Source organism: Micropterus salmoides, unplaced genomic scaffold (assembly GCF_014851395.1).
Source record: "Micropterus salmoides isolate LMB-PRFRI ecotype aquatic unplaced genomic scaffold, ASM1485139v1 Ms_hic_scaffold_19, whole genome shotgun sequence".
Classification (NCBI taxonomy): domain Eukaryota; kingdom Metazoa; phylum Chordata; class Actinopteri; order Centrarchiformes; family Centrarchidae; genus Micropterus; species Micropterus salmoides.
Window position 1 is genome coordinate 19,345,627 of NW_024041039.1, and position 25,359 is coordinate 19,370,985.

Consider the following 25,359-nt stretch of genomic DNA (forward strand, 5'->3'; position numbering starts at 1 on the left):
AAATCCAGTGTGCATTTTCTCCAACTTGTCTTAATACAGGAATGAAAACACAAGTAGAGAAAAAAAACATACAATGAATGTTTTCACTTCCATGAAACTGGGGGACTCACAAGAGACAGATCAAAAAAAGAAAAGTCAAAATGGAAGCAGTCTGGAAAAACCCTGGATCCTACATTTCTTATAGTGCAATTCGATAGCGTATTTCGTTAGCGTCTCCACGTCTGGTAAATGCCTATGTATTTCAAACTCCGTGCTCCCATTTTGTAACACAGGCTATCTGTAAGTCTCCAAGGCCAAGCTGAGAAAATCCCCAATTAGCCATTTTCATAAGCTGAGTAGTACTCCTGAGCTTGTTGTGTAAAATCAGGACTCCTTTAATTGAAAGACCAAATGCATACAACCTGGGACTAGTTAGACGCTGGATCCACACTCTGTACTGATGATAAATTAATTTAAAGATTGCAAAGTTTTAAGGTTAAGTTAAGATTGTCTTGAATTAAGGGGATTGCTGTATTAAATCAAAAATAATAAATACACTATACAATAAATAAAAACACAGTACATAAGAACACATGTGCATACATTAGCCAGAGATAACAAGGAAATTAGTCAAAAAAGTCAAACAGTTCAAAGGCATACATCTCAAAAAGTACACACCACCAAAGATCTAACAGATGTCTTTGTCAGACATTGTCTCTACATTCTGTATGTCCCAGCTGGAGATTAGTTTTACAGATAACTACAATAAATAATGCACAGCCTAATAAACGTAACTGATCATGTTAAACTAGAATTGCCCGGCCTACCATTATTCAGCCAAGTGCAATATCAAGCAATTGCTTGCTGTCACACTGGCTTTTGTATGCTTAACACTGGCACTGACCTAAGATGCCTGAACAAACAGTGCTGGTTATGGCAGCTTTGAAACCCCCATCCCCCTGGCCTATTCTCAACACAGTCTTTTCTTTTGAAGTGCCATTAGAAGGATTTTTCCCCTTTCTCTATGGCTAGGCTTTGCCCTATCCCTGTAAAATACTGTGGTTTTCCCTGCACGCTGCCGCTGGGGCCGGCGGGTCCTTGGCTTATAGGGTGACACTCCCCAGAGCAGAGTGAGGGCTGTCATGGGGCACATAGGCCAACCTCTGTCGCAGTGAGCAATATATCACTCAGTGAAACAAGAGGGAAACTTTGGCCAGAATAGATGAATTTTTGATCAGGGGAACTTTCTGACCATTTTGTAAAAAGCTTTTATTCTGTCACTCAGTGCTAAGCTGTTACTGGAATGAAATATATACAGTATATAGCTTAAAGCTCTCTAATTCCCCGGTTTCTGCCACTTGGGACACACTGTCAAATTTCCAGCTTTGTACTTCTTGTTCATATTTTATTGCCGAGTTGGACAAGATACTAACTGTAGAATGGGGCTGAAGCTTATTCTGCTACCAATTAGAAGCCGTTCTTCTTGCTAATAAGTAGTGACAATATGTAGACTGCTTAACATTTCCTGTCATGAGAAAATTATCTACTGTATTTATGAAAATATTCACAGCCACAGCGTGATTTTGATCTACCGTCTTACGTAAGCAACTTCATGACAGATGAAATGTGTATGTACTTAGTTAATGCAATTGAGCCAATCCCTCAGTAGCAGGCTTTGGTGAATGTTTCTCTCTTGAGTGATTGGGTATATAACATGCGTGTAATCAGTAGCAGAAAAGCAGAGGCCATGTTGCCAAATGCCACAAAATGGGGGCTATGATAAAACTCTTGTGACTTTGATAGCCTTCATCCTTTATTTTTGGTGAGCAAAGTTTCTAATTCTGCTCCTCTCTGCTGACTTCCCAGTCTGTGGTGAAAACCGCTTGATTTATGTTGTGTTTCCCTCTGTAGAACTGTATGGTTTTGATGTGCTCATTGACTCCAACCTCAAACCCTGGTTGTTAGAGGTGAACCTTTCTCCCTCCCTGGCCTGGTGAGTGACACTGTGTTGATCGTTTGATTCTTTATTTTGTTGTTTCAGGAGAATCTCTTACTGAAACTATGTATCTTTTTATGACAGCTGCCTTATTTAGCTCTGCCCCTGTGCATGTGTATTTTGTAATCTTTGTTATTTGTTCTTTTTTTTTCTCAAATCGACTAATTTACAGTGATGCGCCCTTGGATCTGAAGATAAAGGCCAGCATGATTGCGGACATGTTTTCACTTGTGGGTGAGTGCATGCTGAAACAATGATTAAATGCAACTTCCATTTGATTCCAAAGCTTTTCCACCAGTGATTGCACTTCATAGACATTCAGTTTGTATAAATTCACTAATTACAGCTAGGTATTTAAATCCATAATACTCGTATATTAAATGCTGGTGAAATAAAGTACACCAAATAAGTAGAAACCTTAAAGATCTAAGAACAGAAGCCTTCCATAGTTTAAGTTATGTTATTAAACAACACATAAGTAACAGAGGAGGAAAAACGTAAATACAGCACATTAAAAGTCATATAAAAATATTAGGATAACAGATTTGTATTACTGAGGATTACTAAGAACATTTAAAATATTCCATCAACAACAATTAAAAATGCAGAATTTAGCTGGAATGTCTGGTTTTCAACAGGAGTCAGTCCTTTTTTGGTAACAGAGGGTCAGTCATATTCAGAGCTTGAAAACAAATCTATACTGACTATCAAGATGTTCTTAGATAATTTGGATTAATCATACTTTTGAATGAAAAAAAGAAATAAATAATAGGTGAAATATATAATATTTTGCTTCAGGTACATTCAGACATTATCTGTTGCAAAATGATATAATTGGGATAAAGATGTTCATTTTGGAGAAGCTAATATAAAATGAAAAGTGCTGTAATTATGCAGTATTTTTCTTTGCTAGCCTCACTCCAAAGGCATGGATGCTAGTAGTGCTTTGAAACCAGCAGGTTTCAAGCAGGTGGAGACAGCCATCTATTGTTTAATGCTTAATGTTTTCCTACATTCCACTCGTAGAGGTTGTGCAAACTGCCGAAAATAGCTGTATGGCTTCATAATGGGGGCTCCAGTGTTGAGAGAATAAACCGCAGCCTTCATTAATTAACAGTTAATGACTTGCGGACAAAAGGCCTTTGTTGTTTTGTAGTCATTAAGCGTTCTTGAGAAACTGGATCTGACATGTCAAACTAAAGCAACCTTTAGAGTCAAGACATTTAAAATGCCTGGCCCAAGGCAGAGATAAACACTGTTTACACAACAGTGTTTGTAGCATGAGATGCGTCTCTGCTATGTCGCCTCCCTCTTAATTACTGAATTCTCATGCAGCTATTAATATTTTGTGATATGTAACCCAAGGAGACTCTCATTCCCTGACCACTACCACAGAGGTGCACACATGCAGTCTGAGAGCTTGTCTTTATCCTTGTACATCTCCTTGTAGATTGCTTAACTTCACTTAATCCTCTAATTTATCCTTATTACGATTCACATTATACAGGGAGCCTGCTGATTAGCAGGCGTCCATCTAAACTGGCACTGACCCATTAAGTCTATCTGTGGCCTAATGATATTACAGGAATTGCTGTTGTGTGTGTGTGCATATGTGTGTGTACGTTTGAGTGCACATATGCATGTGTGTCTCAGCCTAGGCCATGCTGTGGCTTGAAACCCTCCCCTCTGGCTCATTAAATGAAAGAGTAGAATCATAAATTGCCAGTTATCTTTGGACTGAGACGTTATTGCGGGTCTGGGGAAAATGAGCAGTGGCATGTAAAACATAGCACATCTATTATGTACCAAACAAACTAAGTCGCTGTTGGCTGATAACACTTGGGCTGCATCCCAGACCTGTAAATAATGATAGCATTCCATTAGCATTTATTTTCCGCCTGTTTGTAGCTGTCTGCTCCGTGTCGCCCATGTTTGTAATAATTGCTGTGTTTAGGCAAGAGCATGGCAGGGCCTGGTTCTTACCTGACGGCTTGGAGGAGGTAGCACAAATAGCCTCGAGCTCCAAGCTGTCAATAGACTCAAGTGTGACAGCAAGATACAACATAAACATATTTCTTTAACATTTCACTTTTGCCACTAGCTAGCTTTGAGGGAGTGTGTTATCAACTACCACTGAGATGTACTAAAATGTAAATGTGTGGAGCTGTACAAAACCAAAGTAGAGGATAAGAACATTCTTTCCCTGACTAAAAGTTAAAGGAACAGTTTGACATTTTGGGAAATATGTGTATTTACTTTCTGGCTTTGATCACAAGATGGATATCACTTTCATGTCTGTCATTAATATAAGAGGCTACATCCAGCAGTCAGTTAGCATAAAGATTGAAAACAAGGGGAAACAGCTAGCCTGGCTCTGTCTGACCGTAACAAAATCCACCTACCACCACATCTAAAGCTCCCAAATAAACACATTTTATCTTTTATTTATTTATTTATTTTTTTAAAATATGCACAAAAATATATGTTTAAAAATAATAATTTGCTGTTTTATGAGTTGTATGAGCTGTAACTTCCTAGAGTATCTGCTAGTTGTCTGGCTACTGCTCAGAGTCATCCGATGCATAACCCCTTATAAAGGAGAATTGTTGTTTTTATACTTGGTTTATAATTGTTTTTTTTACTCAACAAACAAACAAGACATGTTGATTAGTGAGCTTCAGTGAGGTTCGGGTAGCTGTTTCCACACTGTTTCCAGTCTTGATGCTAAGCTAAGCTGACCAGCTGCTGGCTGCAGCTTTATATTTAACAGACAGATGTTAAGAGTGATATCAATCTTATCATCTAACGCTTGTCAAGAAAGCAAATAAGCGTATTTCCCATAATGTTAAACTATTCCTTTAAACAAAGTCTGTGGATCACATCAGGGGGCTGTGGTTGTATTTTACACCAGTGTGTCACTATATCAAAACATGCCTTCCTTTTCTGACAAAAAAGTTATGAAAACATATACATCATATACATATATAACATATACATATATAATGTCTTTGAATTAGCATGATATTGTTAAAGATGTCATTGATTTATATGTAATTTATTGCCTCTGTGTCCCTCGCTCTACTTTGGCTCCTTGCACTAACATAAGGTCTGATGCAATGTATGAAGGTCATGGGAACAAGGAACATATTTAAGATGTGATGTCATTAATATACCCCTTTATGGCTCCTCTGTGTCCCCGCAGGCTTTGTATGTCAGGACCCCCTAGCGAGACAGGCCCGCTCTGACCGAGTCACCCTGGACCCCAGCCTCAAGCCCCCAGCAGCCCAAAGAACACAGGTACTGGATGCTCACACGCACACAAACACACACAGCAAAGAGCCAAGCCAAGTGTTGCACTCATTCACCCTTCCTTGTGAAACATTCCCATTCTTTTCTTCATCTCTCTTGTGCTTACAGTACATTCCTGCCACTGCCATTGAGCTCTTCTCTTACCCTCATGGAAAATTCAGTGTAATGCAAAACAACTGCTAATGTAATTACAATGTTTGAGTGACATCAGTTTGTAAGTGCTACACTCTCTGTGGCTTATTGTTTTATCATTTCTAATCAAGTGACTAATGCTCTAATGACTAATCTCTAGGCCTTGTTGCCTAATGATGCCACAACAGCTAATGCACTTGGCTCCCTCCACTCAACTACTGCACCCAGATTTGGCGCAGGATCTGCTGGAGCGAGATTACTAAATCAGACAGATTTCGGCTCCACCTTATGTTGTGTAAAAGTCATGTTTGGACATATAGGAACAAGGTTTTATTGTTGCATGTAGACATAGCATGCATGCTGTGTCTGTATGCGGCTTGCTAAAGGTTAAACGGTAATGCAGATGCTCACTCACAACTCACTGTCTTCACCCATTGCCTCTTAGAAACCTCTTTCTGTACCGACAGCCCCAGCACACAGCAGAGTGGTGAGTTTTCCTCTGACCCAGACATATTAATCTTCTTCTGCTTTGTCCCGTTTTTGCAATGCTTTGATGGCTGTTACATTACCGGTAAGAAATTGCTTACTGCTTCTTGCTTATTTGATTATGTGACTTTACTATTTTTCATAGTGACAGACAGATTGCGTGTATTGATTCCTAATGCTGTATTTAATACAAATCTCATTAGCAAAGTGGCCTTAGTAAGCAAGTGCTTTAAATGCCGCAGTGCACCACTTGACCCAAAACTTTGAAACTTTGTTGAACACAGTCTCAGTGACGTACCTAAAACAAGCCCAACACTAAACCAGGGCTGTCACGGAGACTGTTGAAGAACTCCAGGGGCCTTCAGAGAACCTGTCCTCATCCTTTACTCTGATTAGGGGCAACAGTTGGGTCTTTTTCTGAAGGATTAGGCCTTGTCACTTTTTGGCTGCCTTTGAATCCCCCCAGCCACATCAGACAAATTAAATGTAATCCCCTCCTATTTAGATGACAAATTCTGTATGTGATCCTGGGGGGTTGTGCCCCGTTGTCTGAGACAAATTCCAACCTGCATGCCAAAGTTGTCAATCACAGCCTGGTAGTGCATGCAGCGGGGAGGCAGCCAGGAATGCCGATGCACAATAAAAATGTTCTATTTATGTGTCAGGGAGAAAAGAAGAGAGGGTGTTTTAGTAGTAGTTTTCACATTGTATATTTATAAATGAGAATTATGTTTCAGATCTGCATGTTCTTTGACTTCTTAATCATTTTTTTTTTATTGCAACTATCCTTACAACCTTTGAGCATACTACATGTGAGGAACTCTAACATCAGCAAGAATTTATGTAGGAAAGAGGAACGACAGTACATGGTTGGTATAAGTTTAGAGTGATATTGTCTCTACTCTTCTACCCTGTAGCGCCAGAGACCCGCATCAGCCAGTAACTCAGAAACAGAGGCGTCGAAAGACAAGCTAGGATCTAAACAAGCTCAAGGAGACAGCACCCTGAGCTTGACTGCTGAGGAGGTAAGGCCTTAATAATGGTAGCATGTGACATAATGTGTGTGATTTTGCTGAATGAAGACATTATGGGAACCTGAATGCACAGTAACTCTTTACAACTGTGTCCATTTCAGAACATGGCTTTTGTTTTCTTCCACTAATATAGATCAAAGTGCTGAGGAGGATAAAGGAGGAGCATGACAGACGAGGAGGCTTCATTAGGATCTTCCCAACCGCAGAAACATGGGAGCTCTATGGGTAAACTGAGCCATGAACAGACATATAGCTTGTAATCCCCAAGGGTTGTTTGTCTATCATGTTACTTATTATTATTATTATTGTTGTCTGCAAATGAGAGGGGCATTTAGGCTAATTTAATGCAATCAGTGCCTAAAGCCAGACCACACGACTCCTCTTGACTCTCTAATTGAACCACCAGACTGTAGGTGTAGCTACAGAGTTGGTATTTGTTGAACTCTTTGTATTAGGTTCCAAGAAAGGCTTACATCCCACGGAGGCTGTATGTTGAGATGGCAGTGAGGTCCTGTTAGAGAGGAAATCCATTTTTATGCTTACAATTCATATTCCTAAATGAGGATTTGTTGCTTGATTAGATCTGTGGCTCTCTTTTTGTGGCATTTTTAAAAGCGTATTATTGAGCGGTCTGGGAAATGATTGGTGCATTTAATAGTGGCTGCCTCCAGAGTGGCTATATCACAGAAGCCCCATTTTAACACATTTGCCGCAAATAATGAGGTCGAGGCTCACTGGGGCTCCTGCCTTTATGATTATTGTAATTTGCTTATTATCTTCTTCTCTCAGTGGATATCTGGAGTCCAAGACATCAATGAACTATATGCTGGCAAGCAGACTTTTCCATGGAAGGTAAGCATTTCCATTGTGGTTGGGATTGGGGAATAAATCTCTCCATCAGTTTGTGGAAACGGTTGCATTCTAACGTGGCGTTTGTCTTTTGATTGGATAGGTGAGAGGAACAGCTGAAGAGATGTTGCACAGTCATTTTTTCCAGCGCGCGCCCAATGTCTATGTGGCATTGCAGCGTTGATTTAGGGGCAGGAAAGGAAAGACAGTTATAGATGAACCACTTTTTTGTTATTGTAAAACATTTACATTATTTGAATCAGGTTTCATCATTGTCTCTCACATCAACTTCTGGACAAGCTACTCAACCACACTAATCTTTCTCAGAACTGGCTTCAGTTAAAGTTGAAACTCATAACTATTGCTCTGCTTTGTAATTGTTGATGATACACACATAAATCATCATAGTTGTTGTTATTACCATTGTGTTGACGTGTCTTGTTCTGTCTCTCAGGAATGCGAACGGGAATGTGCAGCTGCAGGTGGACGCCGTCCACAGCTGTCACATTGTCCAGTATGAGAGGAAGCTGCTGTCTCTGGAGGCACGTAAGCGGAGACAGCGCCACCTGACTCATCGCTCTGCTGCAGGGAAGAAGAAGCTGGGTAGGCCCGATGTGTTCTGCCTCAATTCATGCTTTTTTTCTTAAACTGACGCGAGTGTAGCTAAATGGGACAATATCACACACTAATGCACTTTTGTTTCCAATAAATAACTCCCCTGTGTCACTGTAAGGTTGGCCAAATATGACTCTGAATGAGTTCATTTCATTGCAGCAACAATAAAAACCCTATTTCGAGTGTATGTATTTTATCCAAAATGCCAGTGATGCAACTGACATTTGTCTTTCCTTGCAATGTTGCATACCTTAGGGAAGGAATCCAAGTCCTCCTTGACTGCAAACAGCCATCAGGAGGGAGAGGAGTGCGCTCAGGAGGAAAGCAAGGAGGCGAAACAAGTTCTTGAGCCAGTCTCACACAAGGCTTTGGTAGTAGAGCAAAGAAAACAAGTGGCCACACCATTGGAGCGCTGCCACAGTGAGGCTCTGTCCAGTTCAGAGGCGGCCATGCAGGATGCCAGGCCCGGAGTCAACCTGCTCATGAACATCCTTCAGCAGGGGTGGGACCTCAGGTCAGTTTGTATTCTGGGCTGCTGCTCAGGTTGGCTGCTGCTCCTGTCTTCCTCCCTTACTGTATTTTCTTCTCACTCACTCTTTTCCCCTCCTTTCCTGTTTTATAAAGAGAAATATGAAGTGCACTAATGCACCTTCCAAAAAGGATGAGAAGAAATGGAGCCACTCTTTACATAGGCTATGTTTTGATAAATTTTTGAACATTACCCTTGTGTAGCACCACATGGAAAACCAGGAGTCAGAATACTAGTTCTACATGTTTAAAGCCTCATCGCAGGTTGATCCACTGCCTGGTATTTGCTTTCTAATTACTGAGGTCAACATATGTAATTTCTTTGTTTACTTTCTGTATCAGAGAGTCTAAAAGTCGCCCACAACTTACATGTATAGAAAATACTTTTTTGGGACCATTTCTAACTTTTTGTAGTAACACTACTGTATGTTAACTAATCTCACTGAAAGCTTTAAACCTGCTGGTTCCTCCATCTAAAGGGAGTAAGTCTGGAGCAAGTGTAGATGAATAAACCATAATTAAGAGTTTGGTTAGACGTCTGGGATCTGCCAGAGTAGTCTGTAAGAAGGCTAGATCTTTCATTTTTAAGAAAATTATTCTGTGGTAGCTAAGTGAAGGGAATTGTGGTAAGATGTTATAAGCATACATGCTCCCAATTGACTGAATTAAAAAAACATCTTCACTTACACATAATATTCTTTTAATAAATATACTATATACTGTCAACACATATGACAGACATATGTAAGTACTATATAGATACTATATCAATGTGCAACAACGACTGCGGTTTGATGTTGATTTTTCAAAGTGTGGCTGAAATTATAATTTGAGGAGGAATTACAATAACAAGTCTGACTTTGTAGAAATTCCTCAGTGCTTGCCAGGACTGTGCATGATGCAGGGAGATTATGGGACAGCATATCATTGTTTGTGTTTGACAGCTTTTTCCAAAACATTTCTTTCTTTTTTTTTACCCAACTACAATGTTCTGACAGTACTCTTTCCAGGTTCACCTGGGCCACAAAGACAGTTTATCTTTTTGATAGCGGTTAGGGTTAGACAAGATACACTGTGTTTCAACAACTTTTGGCTGAAAAGTGATACATACCTGTTTTTGCTTTCTCTCTTTTTCTGGATGATATATCAGCAAATGGAATGAGTGTAACTGCTTGTTCCTTCTGTTGTAACAGATGTATCACAGAATCCAGTGCAACTAAATAGCCTTTACAGCCAGTTTAGAGTGAAATAGCAGTTTACCTAATGGATAAAGTTTATCATCTGCTTTACCTTTGCAGTTCTTGAAGATTTTCCTATTTCTCTACTGCCTCTTCCTTTCCTCTACAGTAAAGTGCAGGCCAGGATGGCCTTTTCCTCATACTTGCAGCGAGTCCAGCAAAGACTGGTGGCAGAGAGCAGGACTAACACCATCCCAGCTTGGCCAGACAAGGACGACGACCAAATGGTACAATGATAACCATTTTTAACCTCCTTTTCCTAATAAATTGACATGGGTGGAATACCTCTGGGCATTGTTTCCCCTTATTATCATTCTGTTACTCATATGTACCCTGGCTGTAGCTGGAATGTGTACGAGGCATTTGTGGCCACATAGAAGGAAAACGTGGTCTCTGTAAAAGTTACCCTGATTGGAAAGTCTGTATTGTAATGGCAAACATCATCATCATCATCATCATCAGTGACCTCAAACCTTTAGGGAAAATCAATGTGAAGTCGACCTCCAGGCCATTGCAATGGCGTTGAACCCTCAAAGGAGAAGCTTGAGTATGTGGAGCAGGATGAATCAGTGATTCAGGGCAGAGATAATAAAAGATGTTTTTTGTCTGCACAGGAGCTGGTGATTCGCTTCCTGAGAAGAGCAGCCAGTAACCTTCAGCAAGACATAAAGGTGGTCTTGCCCAGTCGCCAGCTACCACTCCAAGACCGCAGGCGCATCCTGTCCCAGCAGCTAGGGGAGTTTATCCGCTGTTACAACAAGGTACCCATTCCCAGACTCCCAGACTCTTTACCACAGAATCACAATTCTAAGATGTGATGCAAACATGGGAAACTTTGTGCATACTGAGTATACCTGCGGTCTTATTCTTTCTTATCTTCTCAGGAAACCGAACATATGGTGAAAAAACAGGAGAATAGCAAAGACGAGCATTGTGTTAACCCCAGTGTGTTTCAGGAGTACATCACTGCGGCGAGGTTAGTGAATTGGCTCGCCCACTTACCATTGTTTAGTGCTTGGCTCTTTACTGTTCCAGTTATATATGCTACTGTCTGAAGAGTGATCCCAATCTGCTATACACATTCATCTTCCGTCTTTTTTCCCCCTTTTCAACAGTGAAAACGATCTGGAAGAAGTACTGACGTTCTACACACAGAAAAATAAATCAGCCACCGTCTTCCTGGGAACAAAAGTCAGGAGTGTTAAGAAAGACGTCCATGAAGTAAATGCCTCAGGAGATTCAGGCAACTGTGATAATTCCAAAAGTGAGTTCCTCCTGTGTTTTCCCCCCCGATATTCTTGTCACTGTAGGTCTGGTTTATGTTTAATATTTTATCATTCAAGCACAGTAAACATGAATTGTTTAGATTTGTAAACCCCAAAAAAGTAAAGGGAAAAAGATTGAGTCATCTGGGGTGAAGAAAAGGTCAGCTTTAAATGATTAGCACTCATTGGGAGAAAACAAATGTGTGTCAGAGCCGAGGAATGGCTAACGGATGATAAAGGAGCTCTGGCTTCTTTCCTCCTTTGAACAGCTCTGCCTGTGGCCAAAAACGATTCCAGCGCTTCAGAGTCTTCACTCTCCACAGGGAAAGTCAGCAGTGACCCAGACATTGAGGCCACTGAGAGTCAGCCTTCTGTCCGTGCTTTGCCTGAAGACCAACAGGCAGCAGTTAGAACTGGTAAAACCCAGCCGGAGGTCCAGGCCTCCCAGCACTGCTCCAGCTTTCCTGTAACTTTAGACTGCACACACATTCATCTGCAGCACTGCTCTACCGGACCGACGTCCCTGCCTCTCCATTGTCCGCCACCGCCGCCACCTCCTCAGCCACCGTCCTACGCACAGTCCCTGGCAAAGTCTCAGTTCGGCCATTCTGAGACTCATTCTGACCCTCCTGCATACACCTCTGCCGTCGTGGTCACACAGCCCCTGAGAGCAACGTGGACAGCTGTGTCCACCGGCTCTAACACAGTCTGTACTGGACAACCATCCCAGGTGCTCAGGAGGATTCAGTCCTTTACCTTGTCGACGCCCAGCTCTGGAGCACCCTCTTCCATCCCGAGTGCCACGCACATCTACAGCCAGAAGCTCTCTAGACCCACCTCTGCAGGCCAAGGTATACTCACTATTCTGCATTCTGTTGTTCAAATTCACTCCCATGTTCTCACGGATGTGTTTTGTTATTCTGTGTGTCAGTGACCAGGAGGAGCAGCTCCAGTAAGCTGAAGTCAAACTCAGTGGAGACATTCAAGGAGTTAAACTCCCTGTCTGCGCAAGCCCAGTCTAACCAGCAGGCCTTCATCTCAGCCCTGCAAAAGCTGGCTGACAAGCAGGTTGCTTGCCACTATGCCAGTTCCAGTCACATCAACCTGCTGACACAACACGTGAGTTCATTATGTTTTTAACCTCTATAGCCCACTGCGCCAACAGCTACTCCCACCTGGAGCCGGAAGTTTCCCTGTGCTCGAATGAGAAGCTACACTGAGTTATTAAGCAACTGTAAACTGATCTGTGTGATGTTTCGTGTAAGGAAGAAGAATCTGGCCCCTCTGCAGTCTCTTGCTGTGAGGTCTCTGATATTTCTCTTTGTTGATGCGTAATCCTGGCTCTGACCCCATGCTGATTGGCGGCACCTAGCTGCTCATTCATTCACCAGACCTGTTGGAGCCGGAGGGTCTGCTGCCTCGTACCGTGCACCTTCCTCCTTCAGCCCTCAGCTCGCCTGCAGTCTGTGGGCTGGGGTTGGTGCGGGGGTAGGTCTGGAGCTGGGGTTTGAAGCTGGATGGCCTAAACAGTGGTGAGCCGCATCAAGCCTCAGCTCTGTGTGAGGTCTCATTATCAGATGCACCATGGGGGAGTGATTTCTGTTGATACTTAACAAGCAGCCACTTTTTGTGGTAATTGATGCTTATAAATAGAGGAATGTGGCAAATTGGCACTGAGCAGGGGAGCGGCAGCTCTGTTGGCTCCATCACCACCTTCTCCTATATTCCTCCAAAGGTTTGTCATTCGGTGTGGGGAGCCCCTCAACCTTTCCTCTCTCCTCCCCCTCCTCCTCTGCCTCACTGGATTTTTTCTGTCAAAGTTTTTTGTGATGGCACCAGACCACACAGACTGCAGATTTTATGGCTTCCTTTTGACTGTACATTATTCTGTCTATCTGAAATGTGTTGCTGTATTTCGTATGAATAGTTCATCCTGGGCTTGGCAGCAGTTTATTTTGCAGCGTATAATAGTCCAGTGTTTTGCACTTAAAGGCTCAGAGCACATTTTGTGTTTTTTTATTTTTTATTTTTAGGGCTCAGATTTGAAAGTCATTAAATCACTTGCTGGACTAAATGGAGAACTTTTTAAACACGAACAACACCCTGTTGCACTAGTTGACCTCTAAGATTTAAGTAATTACTCACTCTCATGCAAGGCCACATGTATACAACAGTATATGTAACAGAAACTTAAATTGAGCAAAGCCAGGCATGGCCACCTTCAATAAAGTGAATATACTCCTGCGCTATGATGCATAGATATGACGGTGAATCCCTTCAGCATGTGTGTATGTGCATATGTTTATGTCCAATACTTTATTATAAGACATCCCTACAGCACTCTGTCTCAATTAGATAAGCCAGTGTACATTACCTTATATATTATATACACTGGAGGATGGATACAGCCTTATGTGGTAAAGAACAATTCATTATGGTAGTTATGTAAAATGTTGATCTCTTGATATGACATATGATATATGTTTGACATATATATTTTATATTACGAATGTCCAGCAATATTGGCACCCACATGTGTGTTTTCATTTCCTCCATAAATCAAACAGTTTGTATGAATACGTCCAGTATACCTTAATAAGTTACTTAGAGCTGTAGCTGTGTAGCACCATGCTGACACATTTTTCACATGGTACAAGGCTTGGCAGCATTACAATTTTCCCATTGGACATTTAGTGCACAGGAGGAAATAAAGTAAATAAAACATCACAGCAGTATAATTAATTCTCCCATTAGATTTCAGTTAACATAATTCCCAGGGCAGTGCTGAGGTGCAGTTGCTACATTATTCCTGATGTGGCTGTAAACAGATTTTAACTGGCGAGTCATGATAGGTGATTCTGCTAGAGACGGAGGAGGAGGGGGGGGACCACCTGGATTTAGTGCTGAGCGGAGACTAGCTCTGCCATGTGCTGTGTGTACATTTCGCATGGCCCCCAGATACAAGAGAATGACGTGGTCGATGAAGGGAGGAACACAATATGAATGCTTATTCATCAAACATTTCCATTGCTTTAGACACTGGGATGACTAGTAGTGAAGTGTTTGGGTTAAGTGACTTAATGTTTGAATTTGAGTTGAATCATCTGTTGAAGTTTTCTCCTCTGCCCACAGTTGACCAACCTGAACCTGGCGAACAGGATGCTGAGCAGAGAAAGCTTCACACTGAACCCTAAAGTGCGGCATACTGCTGCTACAACCCAAGGGCCAGTGAAAGCTGTTCACTCTGGAACAGATCTATGTAGCAGCACTGGGTGAGTCCAAAGAGATGTAGCATATTTTGATTTAGACAAGTCTGTAATACCTAACTCTGGATGAAAATGGCATTTGCACCAATCCGATATTGATTTCTTATTATATAATATTTATACAGTTTATATTATTATTATTATATTATATTATATATTTTTTGTTTCATCGTCAAGTATTATTCCAATGGGTTTTGCATAGTGTGGTACACAGATCTTTGAGCCGGGAAAGTGAGAGCACTTGTATCAGATTGGTACTTTGTATCGAGTTGAAGTATTGGAATTGGTATCAGGAGAAAAAATGTTTGAATGGTTTCTACTTACAGCCATTGTAGATTTGGAGGACCTTGTTTACAGTAAACTGAAAAGTCTTTCTGCTGCATGAAACAGCATTGGGACACAGAATACATTTGAAAATCAGAATACATAGACACAGAATAATAATAATAATAATAATAATAATAATAATAATAATCTTTATTTATAGAGCACTTTTAAATCCAACGTTACAAAGTGCTTTACATAAAGCAGTTATGACATAAAAACATATATAAAACAATATAAGAAACAAAAGTCACTTCAAAATATACTTCAAATAAAATCAGGTAAAATCAGGGAATGCTCTATGATAAAAGTATGTTTTAACAAGGGATTTAAAAGAGTTTATAGAATACATTTGAAAATTCTAAATAGTTTGCTCTTTAAAGAAAAGTTGGGATTTCTTTTGTATAAATCATTAAAACTGCAAAAGAGAAAAGAGTGAAATTTATATTTTTTTGATATTTCCATTTCGTCTTTTTAATAATAAAAAACACTTACTTTGACATGTTTGACTACAAAAAGGGATGACAAATTGTGATTTCAGCTAGACTATATGTAATATATATTTTTTCTGTGGATATTGTTACAGTTCCTTCTCTATTACTCCGCTTTTGCAATTAGCACACAGCACACCTCTGCCCCCTTCTAAGTGCTCCACTGCTCCTTTTGGTCAAATTTCACCATTGTGCTCATGTGTACCATTTATTCACCCTCTCTTGAGGCAGCAGAGAAGGAATACTGCACTTAGGGAAGCTGCTTTTTTCATTCTTGAGATTGATGTGTTTGAAAGATTCAGAAAAGCTGTTCATGTATCATGTTTTATTCGCTTTGGCCAAATTAATGTCTTGAGGATTTTATGTGTAATCAACTTAACACAAATCTTTACTGTAGATACTTGTGGATTGTGGTAGCCTGTTTGGTCACACTCAATAGAATCTAAAGGCTTTTTAATGGTCTCTGCCAAATTTTTAGATTGAGGATTGTTAGTGTTGGGAAAAGGATTGCGGAGTGCCAACACTCCTCCGGGCAGGCTAGTTCAATACGTGTCTGGAAATGGGCATTTTGTTCCCTTTTTAATTGTGCTTTGTGGAGGTAAGTAAGAGTAGAATTGGCTGCTGAGTGCTGAGAGTGTGTGAAGCATGCTGGCAGCTTCAAACATTGCGTTGGAGGAGCGGAGGCGGTGATGTGGGGGCAGTGTCAACACCCACATAGTCTGTCTGCTCCAGGCTCTCGCCTCTGCAGCCATTAAAATCCCCCCCTTGCTCACCCCATTCCTCACCCCTTTCACGTTGCTCTGAGGAGAGAAGGAAGGAAACAGAAGGACAAGAAATGATCACACGGTTATGCTCTATGGTACCAGGCCGTGATAACAAACCTATCGGCTATTGAAGGTGTAATTCATTGAGGGGTAAGCATCTATGGTCACTCCGCTTTTATTTTTGTCTTGGTATGTGAGTGACAATGTCTCAGACAGCTTGGCCTTGATCTTAGACTGCTTTTCCAGTTCAGCCTTTCCTTAAGTATCAAGCTGTCAGAGAATTACAGGAATGTCTGGCCTTTTCCCTTTTTAAAAATGTTTTTTTCCACAAACCAAGAAGAGAGATTTAATACAATTTATAATTTTACAGATAGCCTCACGTAGCTTTAATATATACTTACGAAATACAAGTCACCTTTTGATCTCCCATTTAAGTTTAGAGCTCTAGTGCTTTGACGGATTTATGCTTTGAATTTAGTCATTCCCTTTATATATTTCTGCCTTTCGATATATTGTTTTGGCACTTCATTCAATGGAAAATAAATTTTTAGTACAGCTTCACATTTCAGGTTAATAATTCAGAGAAGGGATATACAGTAGCTTTTGTTAGAAAGTATATTCTAAATCTCTCCAGAAAATACATAGCTCCCTTTATCTTCCCATTTGTCACTGGCTTGCAGTACAAAAGGCTCTCTTGTACCCTACTACTCCCAGCCCTTGGTTTGGCATTCACCTCTTATTGCAGTGACATATCTTTAATAAGATATTAGGATAAATTGCCTTGATTTCACCTCGGCTCTGTTTCTTATAACACAGAATTTCCTGAGTCCCCCCCCGCACTGAGGCTGATGGTTTGTGCCAAACATACTGAAACTGTTAAGCACACTGGCTCTTTAAGCAACCACAGGGGTGAAGTATGATGGTTTTCAAAGAGTAGCACGGCTCTTTGAAGTGCCGCTGCCAGGATCTACCAGGTATGCTGCATCAGCACTCTGAGAGCTTCTGCTTCACTCCACTGCATGTCTTTGTACACCCACGGTTAACTTTGGGATAATTTCTGACGTCGGACCTCCTGATGCATTTAAGTTGAGTTCCATTAAAATTACTAGTGAAATAGTGTGAGACGTTTAAATCACAAAAGACAGTCAGACATTTAGAATACAGTCAAGGAGCCAACATCATAAACAACAACCAGTTTGTTGTGTTTGGTAACTTCTATATATTATCAAACAGAAAGGATCTTATCATTATAATAATTTTGTAATTTTACAAAGCAGGGTTTTTTCTTAGTTTTTAATAATTTTCTTTGTTTCTACAGTTCTAAGTTTGTCTTGTATTAGTCAAGTGAACACTCATTAATATGTCTTAGGCTGCATTAGCACCCTGGCCACAAAACTAGCTCCCCATTTTCTTCTCTCAGTACACACAAATGACCGGAAACTATTGTCTCAGCAGTACAGTGTTCACTCCAACACAACTAGAAGTGAGAAATATCACAACCCTGTTTATGCAGGGTATTTTTAGTTCCGTTCAATACTTTGTTAGATTGCTGTTTGACTTGGTCGAATTTTTTAAGGACATACCATTCCAAAGGATTTTATGACCGCCAATTTGCTGAACCAACAACCCAACTAATCAGAAAAATCTCTGGTGAAAATTTAAAACGTCTTTCATGGGGGACAAAGTCCCCACAAAACTGGTTTGATGTCTCTCTTCCTTTGAATTTAAAAGGAGAGAAGTTTTTATTCACATTGATTGGAGCCAGATGTGGTAATAGGAAGGAGAACCCTTAAGGTAAGAATGAGGGAAATTCCAGAGAATGGATTTAAGTTTTTAAGCGGATACACACACCTTTGCTGCTACACACGTCCCACAGTGAGCAGTATTAGTGTGCCAAATGTGTGACGCTCAAGTCGCCTATGAATCAGCTTGTCTATAACTTCTTAGTAGCTACCAACTAGTTTAAACTAGTGATTTACTACACGTTGCACCATTAAACTTGATAAATGTCTTAACTAGTAAAGACATTAGTAATGTGTAAACTGGTTGCGAGGATACATCTCTAGTGCCATCCAGTCAAAAGCAAACAGCTATGTAAACAACAGGAAGTCACTGCAGCATCACAAGCTGTAACATCATTTCCAAATATAACAGTTTTTAGGGGCCAAGAGAAGTTATCCAGATAACTCAGTAAATCTGTTTCTTAGACCAGGATCAGGATGTTGCTCATCACTGCACTAACTAAAGCATCAGCATCCCTGTCTAGACTGCTCCTACAAACAAATTTTTTTTTTGTATTTTAAGGACAGCTCTATTGAGTGTCATGTTGTTGCAATAAAACAGGGTAAACAAACAACTGAGTAATGGCTAGAAATACCCTTGCGCTTTTCAGGCGGCTGATGTTTACACTCTCCAGGGAGGGCTTTAAGATACTGTTGCATGATGTCATCTCAGACGGTCCACTTTCCCACATTCACACTAGGTTAGATTGATGCCGCACGTGCTGTGCTGTTCTACAGTAAGTCATATCAGCATATTAAAGGATGGCGAGCACAGCGGGGAGTAAGCTGACACCCACGAGCAGAAGTCCGTCAGGAAGGGAAGTCCCAGATAGTTGGAGCTCCACACATGTGCTGCACTAGTGATGAGAAACTCAGATGTAAAACAGTTTTTCCTATTTCACTGGTCACTGTGTTGGACTAAGAACTCATACAGGTTTTAAATTCATGGGGATCTGTAGTATTTTTTGCGTGGTTTTGTGCTGACAAGCCCTGTCTGAAAAGACTTCTCCTTGGGGTCCTACTGCGACATTGTACTCACGGAAAGCATATGCTCTTGACCGGAGAAGAAGTCCGTTTTAGACCATATGCTAATAAAATAGTAGCACTGAAGGTCCCTGTGGTCCAATGTGCAAACTGCAGCCAAGCTAAAGGAAATGACTGCTGTAAACAAAGAACGAGTTCTTGTTTTGTCTCCTGGCGTTGTAGGATTTCTGGCCTTGCAAGGTTCACAGACAAACCTTTGTTTCCAGAAGCTAAAAAGATTGAATTGACCCGCGGTCACACCAGTTGTTTTTACAATATATGTGCCATTATGTGAACTGAGAAATGCATGGGTGGATAGCATGTTCACATGAGTTTAAGATCCCTTGTGTCTTTGTTAGGCCACACAGGGCAGGATTTTTTTTATTATCCCACAGTGTGTATTGTTCAAGATTAATTGAATTCTAATTTTAGAGCTTATCATAGCTTGGTTCTAAAAATATAGCAGCTATTGTGATTTCAAGACACAGTGTTTTCTTTTACCCTAGACCAATGGACAAATGTTATTGCTTGTAATGGGAGGAATTTCCAAGAACTTTTTTTGTCATTATGACCCCCAGGGATCCCATTTCTTCTACTGCACTTGTATCTCTCTCTCCTTTTTTTTCTCTTTTATATTTTTCCTCGCAGTTCTCAATAGTGTTCTTTATGGCATTATTTTTGGCTGAGATGGCACATATACAGAAGTGCTACACACCAAACTCTACATAGACTCAATTTAAGCGTGTCTGAAAGGGAGGCTGGTCACCTCATTGCTTTAGCAGGGGCCAAAAAGGAAAAAAAAAGGCTGAAACGGGCTTAATTCTAATGACAGATAATCCAGTTACAAACTCGTGGAGCTCGTCAAAAGGTTTGCTTTTCGGGTTGTGGCTTTGTGATGTGAATGGAACGTGAAGCTTGGGGAGCACTGAAGCAAGGAGGAAAGGTTTTTAGTTCAGCCTATGCTTGCCACAGGCTTGCCCTCTACTTTGACTCTGATTTGCACACTTTGACTTGAGGCTTCTGTGGGCCCCGACTGGGAAGCTGTGAGCTGTCTTGTCTTTTTTATGTTTTGCCAGTGGTGTGGGGGAAGTTAATTAGCCACTGCCACATCTCTGCCTTGGTTGGGTTGTAAAATAATTGACATGGAAAAGATACTATTATGGCTCACTGTTGATCCACTGAAGCTTGCACCATCATGCAATATTCCAGCTAATTAAAAGCTATTGAGATAGTAGTAAGTCAGTAGTAGCTTCATTTGAGAGTACATAGATTTAAGCAAAGGAGAGCACAAATCCCACTTACCCATTGACAATATTAGAAAGAAGGACTTTTGTACCATTTTAACATTATGCTATGTTTGTCTATGCTCTATGTCTAAAGTAGGATTCATCCTAACCAAATGTATTAAACTACCAGTAGTAGTAATAGAAACAAAGAATCCTTCAGAGTTATAATAGAACATCTCATGTTCACACAACTTGAATTTTGGGAAATACCCTTATTCGCTTTTTGGAAACAGGGGGTAGCAGCTAGTTTGGCTCAGCCCAAAGATAACAAAAATCCACCTAAAAGCACCTCAAGAGCCATGCTAGCTGTTTCACATTTAATAGAGCGAATTTAAAGTGGTGTCTATCCTGTCATCTAACTCTAAGCTAGAAAGCAAATGAGCATATTTCTTCAGGCTGAGTTATTGAGGGCTTTACAACATGGGGTAAAACATTCATAGATATTCAGATTCTCTTAGAGTGCAGATAAGAAAATACTGAGCGGACACATGTACAAAGATGGTATTAACTGCAAAGCAGTTTGTATTATTCATTAGAGAAAGTTGGTATGTGTTTTGTTTTTAATTCTATCTTTTCACTTTCTTCTCTTCATTTCTGCTCTCCAAGCCACAGGACGCTGAAGGACGAGGAGGGTCTTTGGAATGGGCAGATGCAGAGTGCCTATAGCTTGGTAACAGGGGTGAACCCCCAGCAGTGCTACCAGCCCACCCAAGGAAGCTACCAACTTCAGTTTGCTATCCAGAAGCTGCAACAGCAAAGACTTCAGTCTCGACAATTTCTGGACCAGAGCCATTGCCGACACCAGGTATAGAAGACAATTTTGTTTGTTTCCCCCGCGTTATTACATTAAGAATATGATTGTTTAATGACTACATTTATTAGCCAAACTCCCCACATGTATCCTATCCACAGAGCACAGGGAGCTGGTAAAGACCAACTTTCATCCTCAAGTACATGATAGCTGGGTAGTTAATTTCAGACACATCGGCTTGAACCTTTGGTTTCCCTGCTCACTGCTCACTGCCCTGGGTGTTTAGAAGCTGTGTTTCAGCAAATTCCAGCATTATGTTGCTGGGATTTATTTTTGATGCAATTTGAATTCCTCATGGTATGTTCCTTTTAAAACACGACCTTTTTTGTTTTGTTTAATTGGGATTTGGTAAAATATTTAAGAGAAATGTGTCTTTCAATTATTTTTTTGTTTTTTTGTTCTTACTTTAATGCCAGCACCACATGGATGAAGACTGTGTATGAGAACTATTGAGCTATAACTCAGGAAAACCCTCATTTGTGTGCACAGAATATTCGCTTACCTAAGCACAGTACTGTCCAAAATAGTCAAAAATACACCCACATCAAGGGGAAATCTTTCATGTTAGCATTTACAAAGCTATTCTGAGAATTCCTTTCCAGACCACTTAACAAAATGGTGTTCAGTGGGAATATTCTTCTCAACAGAAGCTCATTCCTGGAGAGCCAAACATGACTCCTTACCCGAAGATTACATTGTTTAGTGACTCGGCTAGGCTTATATTGGAAGATGAGTAATCAAGGAATGCTGTCCATAATGGAGAGGCCCCAGTACAGAGTCCATTATAAGTTTGAAGTCTTCCCATTACAGTTCATATCAGATTTGAGCTCCATTTGAGTTCCCATTGCAACCTACAGTCTATGATTGCAACACAAATAAAATTTTGGGATATGATTTTCTCAGCAGTAATAATGTAGTGACAGAAAACCTTTTAGTCATGCCTGACTAGCCGTGACAGATGTGATTTGACTTTGGTTTTTAGAGGACATTTATAAAGGTAAGGATGTCTCGTCATTTAGCACAGCATCATTTTGATGTTTAGAGAAAAAAGATTTCTCTCCGTCTTTCTGTACGGTTGCTTTGAAAGAGGATCTTACCAGGGCGAGTGTGCTTGTTCATTTTCCAGAGGATTTTGTGGAGTCCATCTATGGATGGATAGAAATGGAGACAGGAGAATGCCATGGGACAGCTTACAGGGTGGGATGATTGGATGCACCCACTTTTTTCCGATCTGTCATGAGTAATGCAGTTACTCTCACGTCATTGTTTTCTCATCATCTTGGTTGGGCCTTAATTAATGCAATTGAGGTGATATTTCTCTTGGCTTGGTCTGGTAGCCTTACGCAAGGCACTTTATGAAAGTGATCCCGTGCCTTTCCTCTGTTCCATTCCCCTTCTCATTTCGTCTCACAGTCTGAGCACAGTTGACCAAGTTTCTTTACATACTCCAAGCATATGGAGGCAAGAATGTCTTGAACAATCTGAAAAGGTTTGTGGCATGAAGGACTACATATGGAGTTTACAACAGAGCCATCTTGTTGTTCAGCCCTCACAAACTGAGGTCATAGGAAGGCTGACTTTGGATACGGTTGTCTCACCATCAAATCAGAGATCCCTCCCTAAAATCCTTGTCATCCCTTCGAGTTTGTTCCACCCACATTGGGCTTTCTGGTAGCCGGTCCTAGCAATGTGTATCTTTATTGAAACTGATGTCTTCCATCCTTCAGACGATATATGTTTTGCTATTTTACCCACTTTCTTTGCAGTTGTACTTCATATTCCTGAACTTGCCTCATGGGAAAATTAATTGATCATTTTGGTTTAACTGAAAACACAAAAGGAAGTGCTTCATTCAGCGTGAGTGCTCATGTACATATATGTGTATGAGTGTGTACTTCTGTGAGAGAGAAAGAGACAGGGCTGTTCCGGCGCTCCAATCCACGTTCCAGTTACTGGGTGCAGACTCTTCGGCTCCTCCACAGTCTTGGCACTGGGCCACCTGGCAGCCAAAGAAAGGTGCCCTTACTGGTCCCGCTCAAACTGAATTGCGGCCATAGGCCTTGCAACCTGGAAACCCAGCTTCTCATTTATCAACACACAAATTACATCAGATATTCCCTGTCACACTGCCGGCCCTTTGAACGGCTGCACTGTGAAGCTGGAAAACCATTAGGTTGTTAGATAGCCGTATAAAGCTGCAGAGAAAATAGCGTAGGCATGACATGTGGAAGGAATGTATGAAAAGCATTCCCGAGCACTGCAAGGACAGAATGAAATGTGGCTCTAAAATATTATGTCAGAAAGAAAACGGTATTTTACCCCATCCCAAGCCTTTGATGAGATCTTGTACAAACAAATAAATAATGTGAAGAATTTGCTTCTCAGTGCAGCCAACTGCAAAAAATGTTGAGCTTGTTTTGATAGTGGATGGCATTTCATTAATATCTGCACTAATTCATGTCAAGCACTTTGATATTTAACCCTAATGACCAGAGACCAAAATTTCTTCTCATGACTAACCCATTCCAAATGCGATTGCACTTCCTTATTCCTCTTTTGGAATTAAGATTAATTTTACATACTTCTGAAAATACATAGGCCACACACACACACACACACACACACACACACACACACACACACACACACACACACACACATACAAACATATATATACTGTATATGCTTAAGGGCAGAGTAGGGTCAAACTCCCAGCACCTATACACTAAGAATATCCTTTTTCAAAACAACCATATGATTTTACTCATAAAAAGTATTCTGTTGCTTGACCATTTAAAATTCTAAAAAGATGTATTGTTGCTACATACGTAACTGTGTTAATTATAGATTGAATCATTATTTGTTTCATCATAATCTTTTCTTACATCTGACACCTGCCCTTTAATCAAGACCCTATTACAGGTGATTTTAAGAAGTTTGGTTGTGAGCAGGTTTACTATTTGAGGCAAACAGTAGATTCAGTCTTACATAGATGTAATGAAAGTCAGCAAGTCATGTATTAAATTTCAACATTTCTTGACCAAGTAGATTCCAAGGTATGTATCAAACCTGTCATCAGATTATAGCACAGCTTACAATGAACCTCAGATTTCATATTTTTTCCATGTATTAGGAGTATGGTCCAAGGATCTTCCATCTTCTACTATTGCAATGTTGACATCTGATACTACATCTGATAATACTCCAAATTGTTTGTTTATCACATTTCAATGAAGCTGAGAGCAAAGATGCATAAGCGGAAAGTTAACTAATCTACGCAATGCTTTGTCCCATCGTGATTGAAATTTCTTATTTGGTAGGCTTAATTTACCGGTGTACAAATTGTGAACAACTCCTTTGGTAAGGCGTCTTCCTTGATATGCTGTTTGAATACCTGATTGTAGATCTTTTGCAGTCTTGTCGCAGTAGTGTAGACAACAGTTGGCCGCTGTGGTTCAGGAGGTAGAGCAGGTTGACCGTTAATCGGAAGATTGGCTGCACGTTAAAGTGTCCTTGGGCAAGATACTGAACCCCGAATTGCCCCTGGTCGCTATTCAACCAGTGTATGAATGTGTGTGAATGTCAGCTTTCATTTGAGCACTTAGGCTCAGTGTATGAATGTGAATGTGATGCAGTGTAAAAGCGCTTTGAGTGGTCGCAAAGAGTAGAAAGGCGCTATACAAATACAGAGCATTTACATTTACAATTACAATGAATGTCACATGGGTTCAGTAAGTACATGTTTTCTTGGATCAGAATTGATTACGAATGGTTGATCAGTGAGTAGTCATCATTAGTAGCGTCTCTTATGGGACTGACCTATACTGCCTGTCCATAAAGGTTTAACTACAATCAAAGTTATCATTGCAAACTAAGGTGATAAAAGTGTCAAAAGTAGTTTGGTTGCCTCAATGATTTTTACCTTAGCATATAACATATAACATAACAGTTGTCTTTCTTGTTTCTTAGGCTCAATTTCCTGATCCCACAAACTCATCCAGCTGCCCACTGCCCTTTCATGTTCGGCCTAACCACAGTCATGGCCACAGCCACATCCAAACCTGTGTTAGTCCTGTTCTCGCCCCAAAGCCGCCCAGCAATGCCAGAGAAGGACAGATCAGAAAAACGGCAACAAAGCGCTTCATCAAGTAAGACCAGCCTTGCTGCTGAATGCATTTACTC

The 25,359-nt window shown here is 40.6% G+C and overlaps 1 protein-coding gene across 6 annotated transcripts in view; it reads left to right on the forward strand.

Annotated features, from left to right (window-relative positions):
• ttll5 (tubulin tyrosine ligase-like family, member 5) overlaps nt 1-25,359 on the forward strand; it is a 45,984-nt gene that overhangs the window by 12,813 nt on the left and 7,812 nt on the right. The window contains exons 13-30 of one of the 6 annotated variants that reach the window (XR_005445699.1): nt 1,891-1,972; nt 2,148-2,209; nt 5,178-5,272; nt 5,862-5,903; nt 6,820-6,927; nt 7,070-7,161; nt 7,726-7,788; nt 8,240-8,388; nt 8,656-8,914; nt 10,276-10,393; nt 10,781-10,927; nt 11,051-11,142; nt 11,282-11,430; nt 11,701-12,282; nt 12,363-12,550; nt 14,564-14,703; nt 17,093-17,250; nt 20,973-21,078. Coding sequence is in view for 5 of the 6 variants with exons in the window: in XM_038729523.1 (XP_038585451.1) it covers nt 1,891-1,972; nt 2,148-2,209; nt 5,178-5,272; nt 5,862-5,903; nt 6,820-6,927; nt 7,070-7,161; nt 7,726-7,788; nt 8,240-8,388; nt 8,656-8,914; nt 10,276-10,393; nt 10,781-10,927; nt 11,051-11,142; nt 11,282-11,430; nt 11,701-12,282; nt 12,363-12,550; nt 14,564-14,703; nt 20,973-21,171; nt 25,147-25,325 (2,746 nt within the window). In the remaining variant the exon portion in view is untranslated. Of the gene's footprint in view, nt 1-1,890; nt 1,973-2,147; nt 2,210-5,177; nt 5,273-5,861; nt 5,904-6,819; nt 6,928-7,069; nt 7,162-7,725; nt 7,789-8,239; nt 8,389-8,655; nt 8,915-10,275; nt 10,394-10,780; nt 10,928-11,050; nt 11,143-11,281; nt 11,431-11,700; nt 12,283-12,362; nt 12,551-14,563; nt 14,704-17,092; nt 17,251-20,972; nt 21,172-25,146; nt 25,326-25,359 lie in introns of those variants that run through there. The other 5 variants (XM_038729526.1, XM_038729523.1, XM_038729527.1 and 2 more) reach the window with 5 other exon arrangements.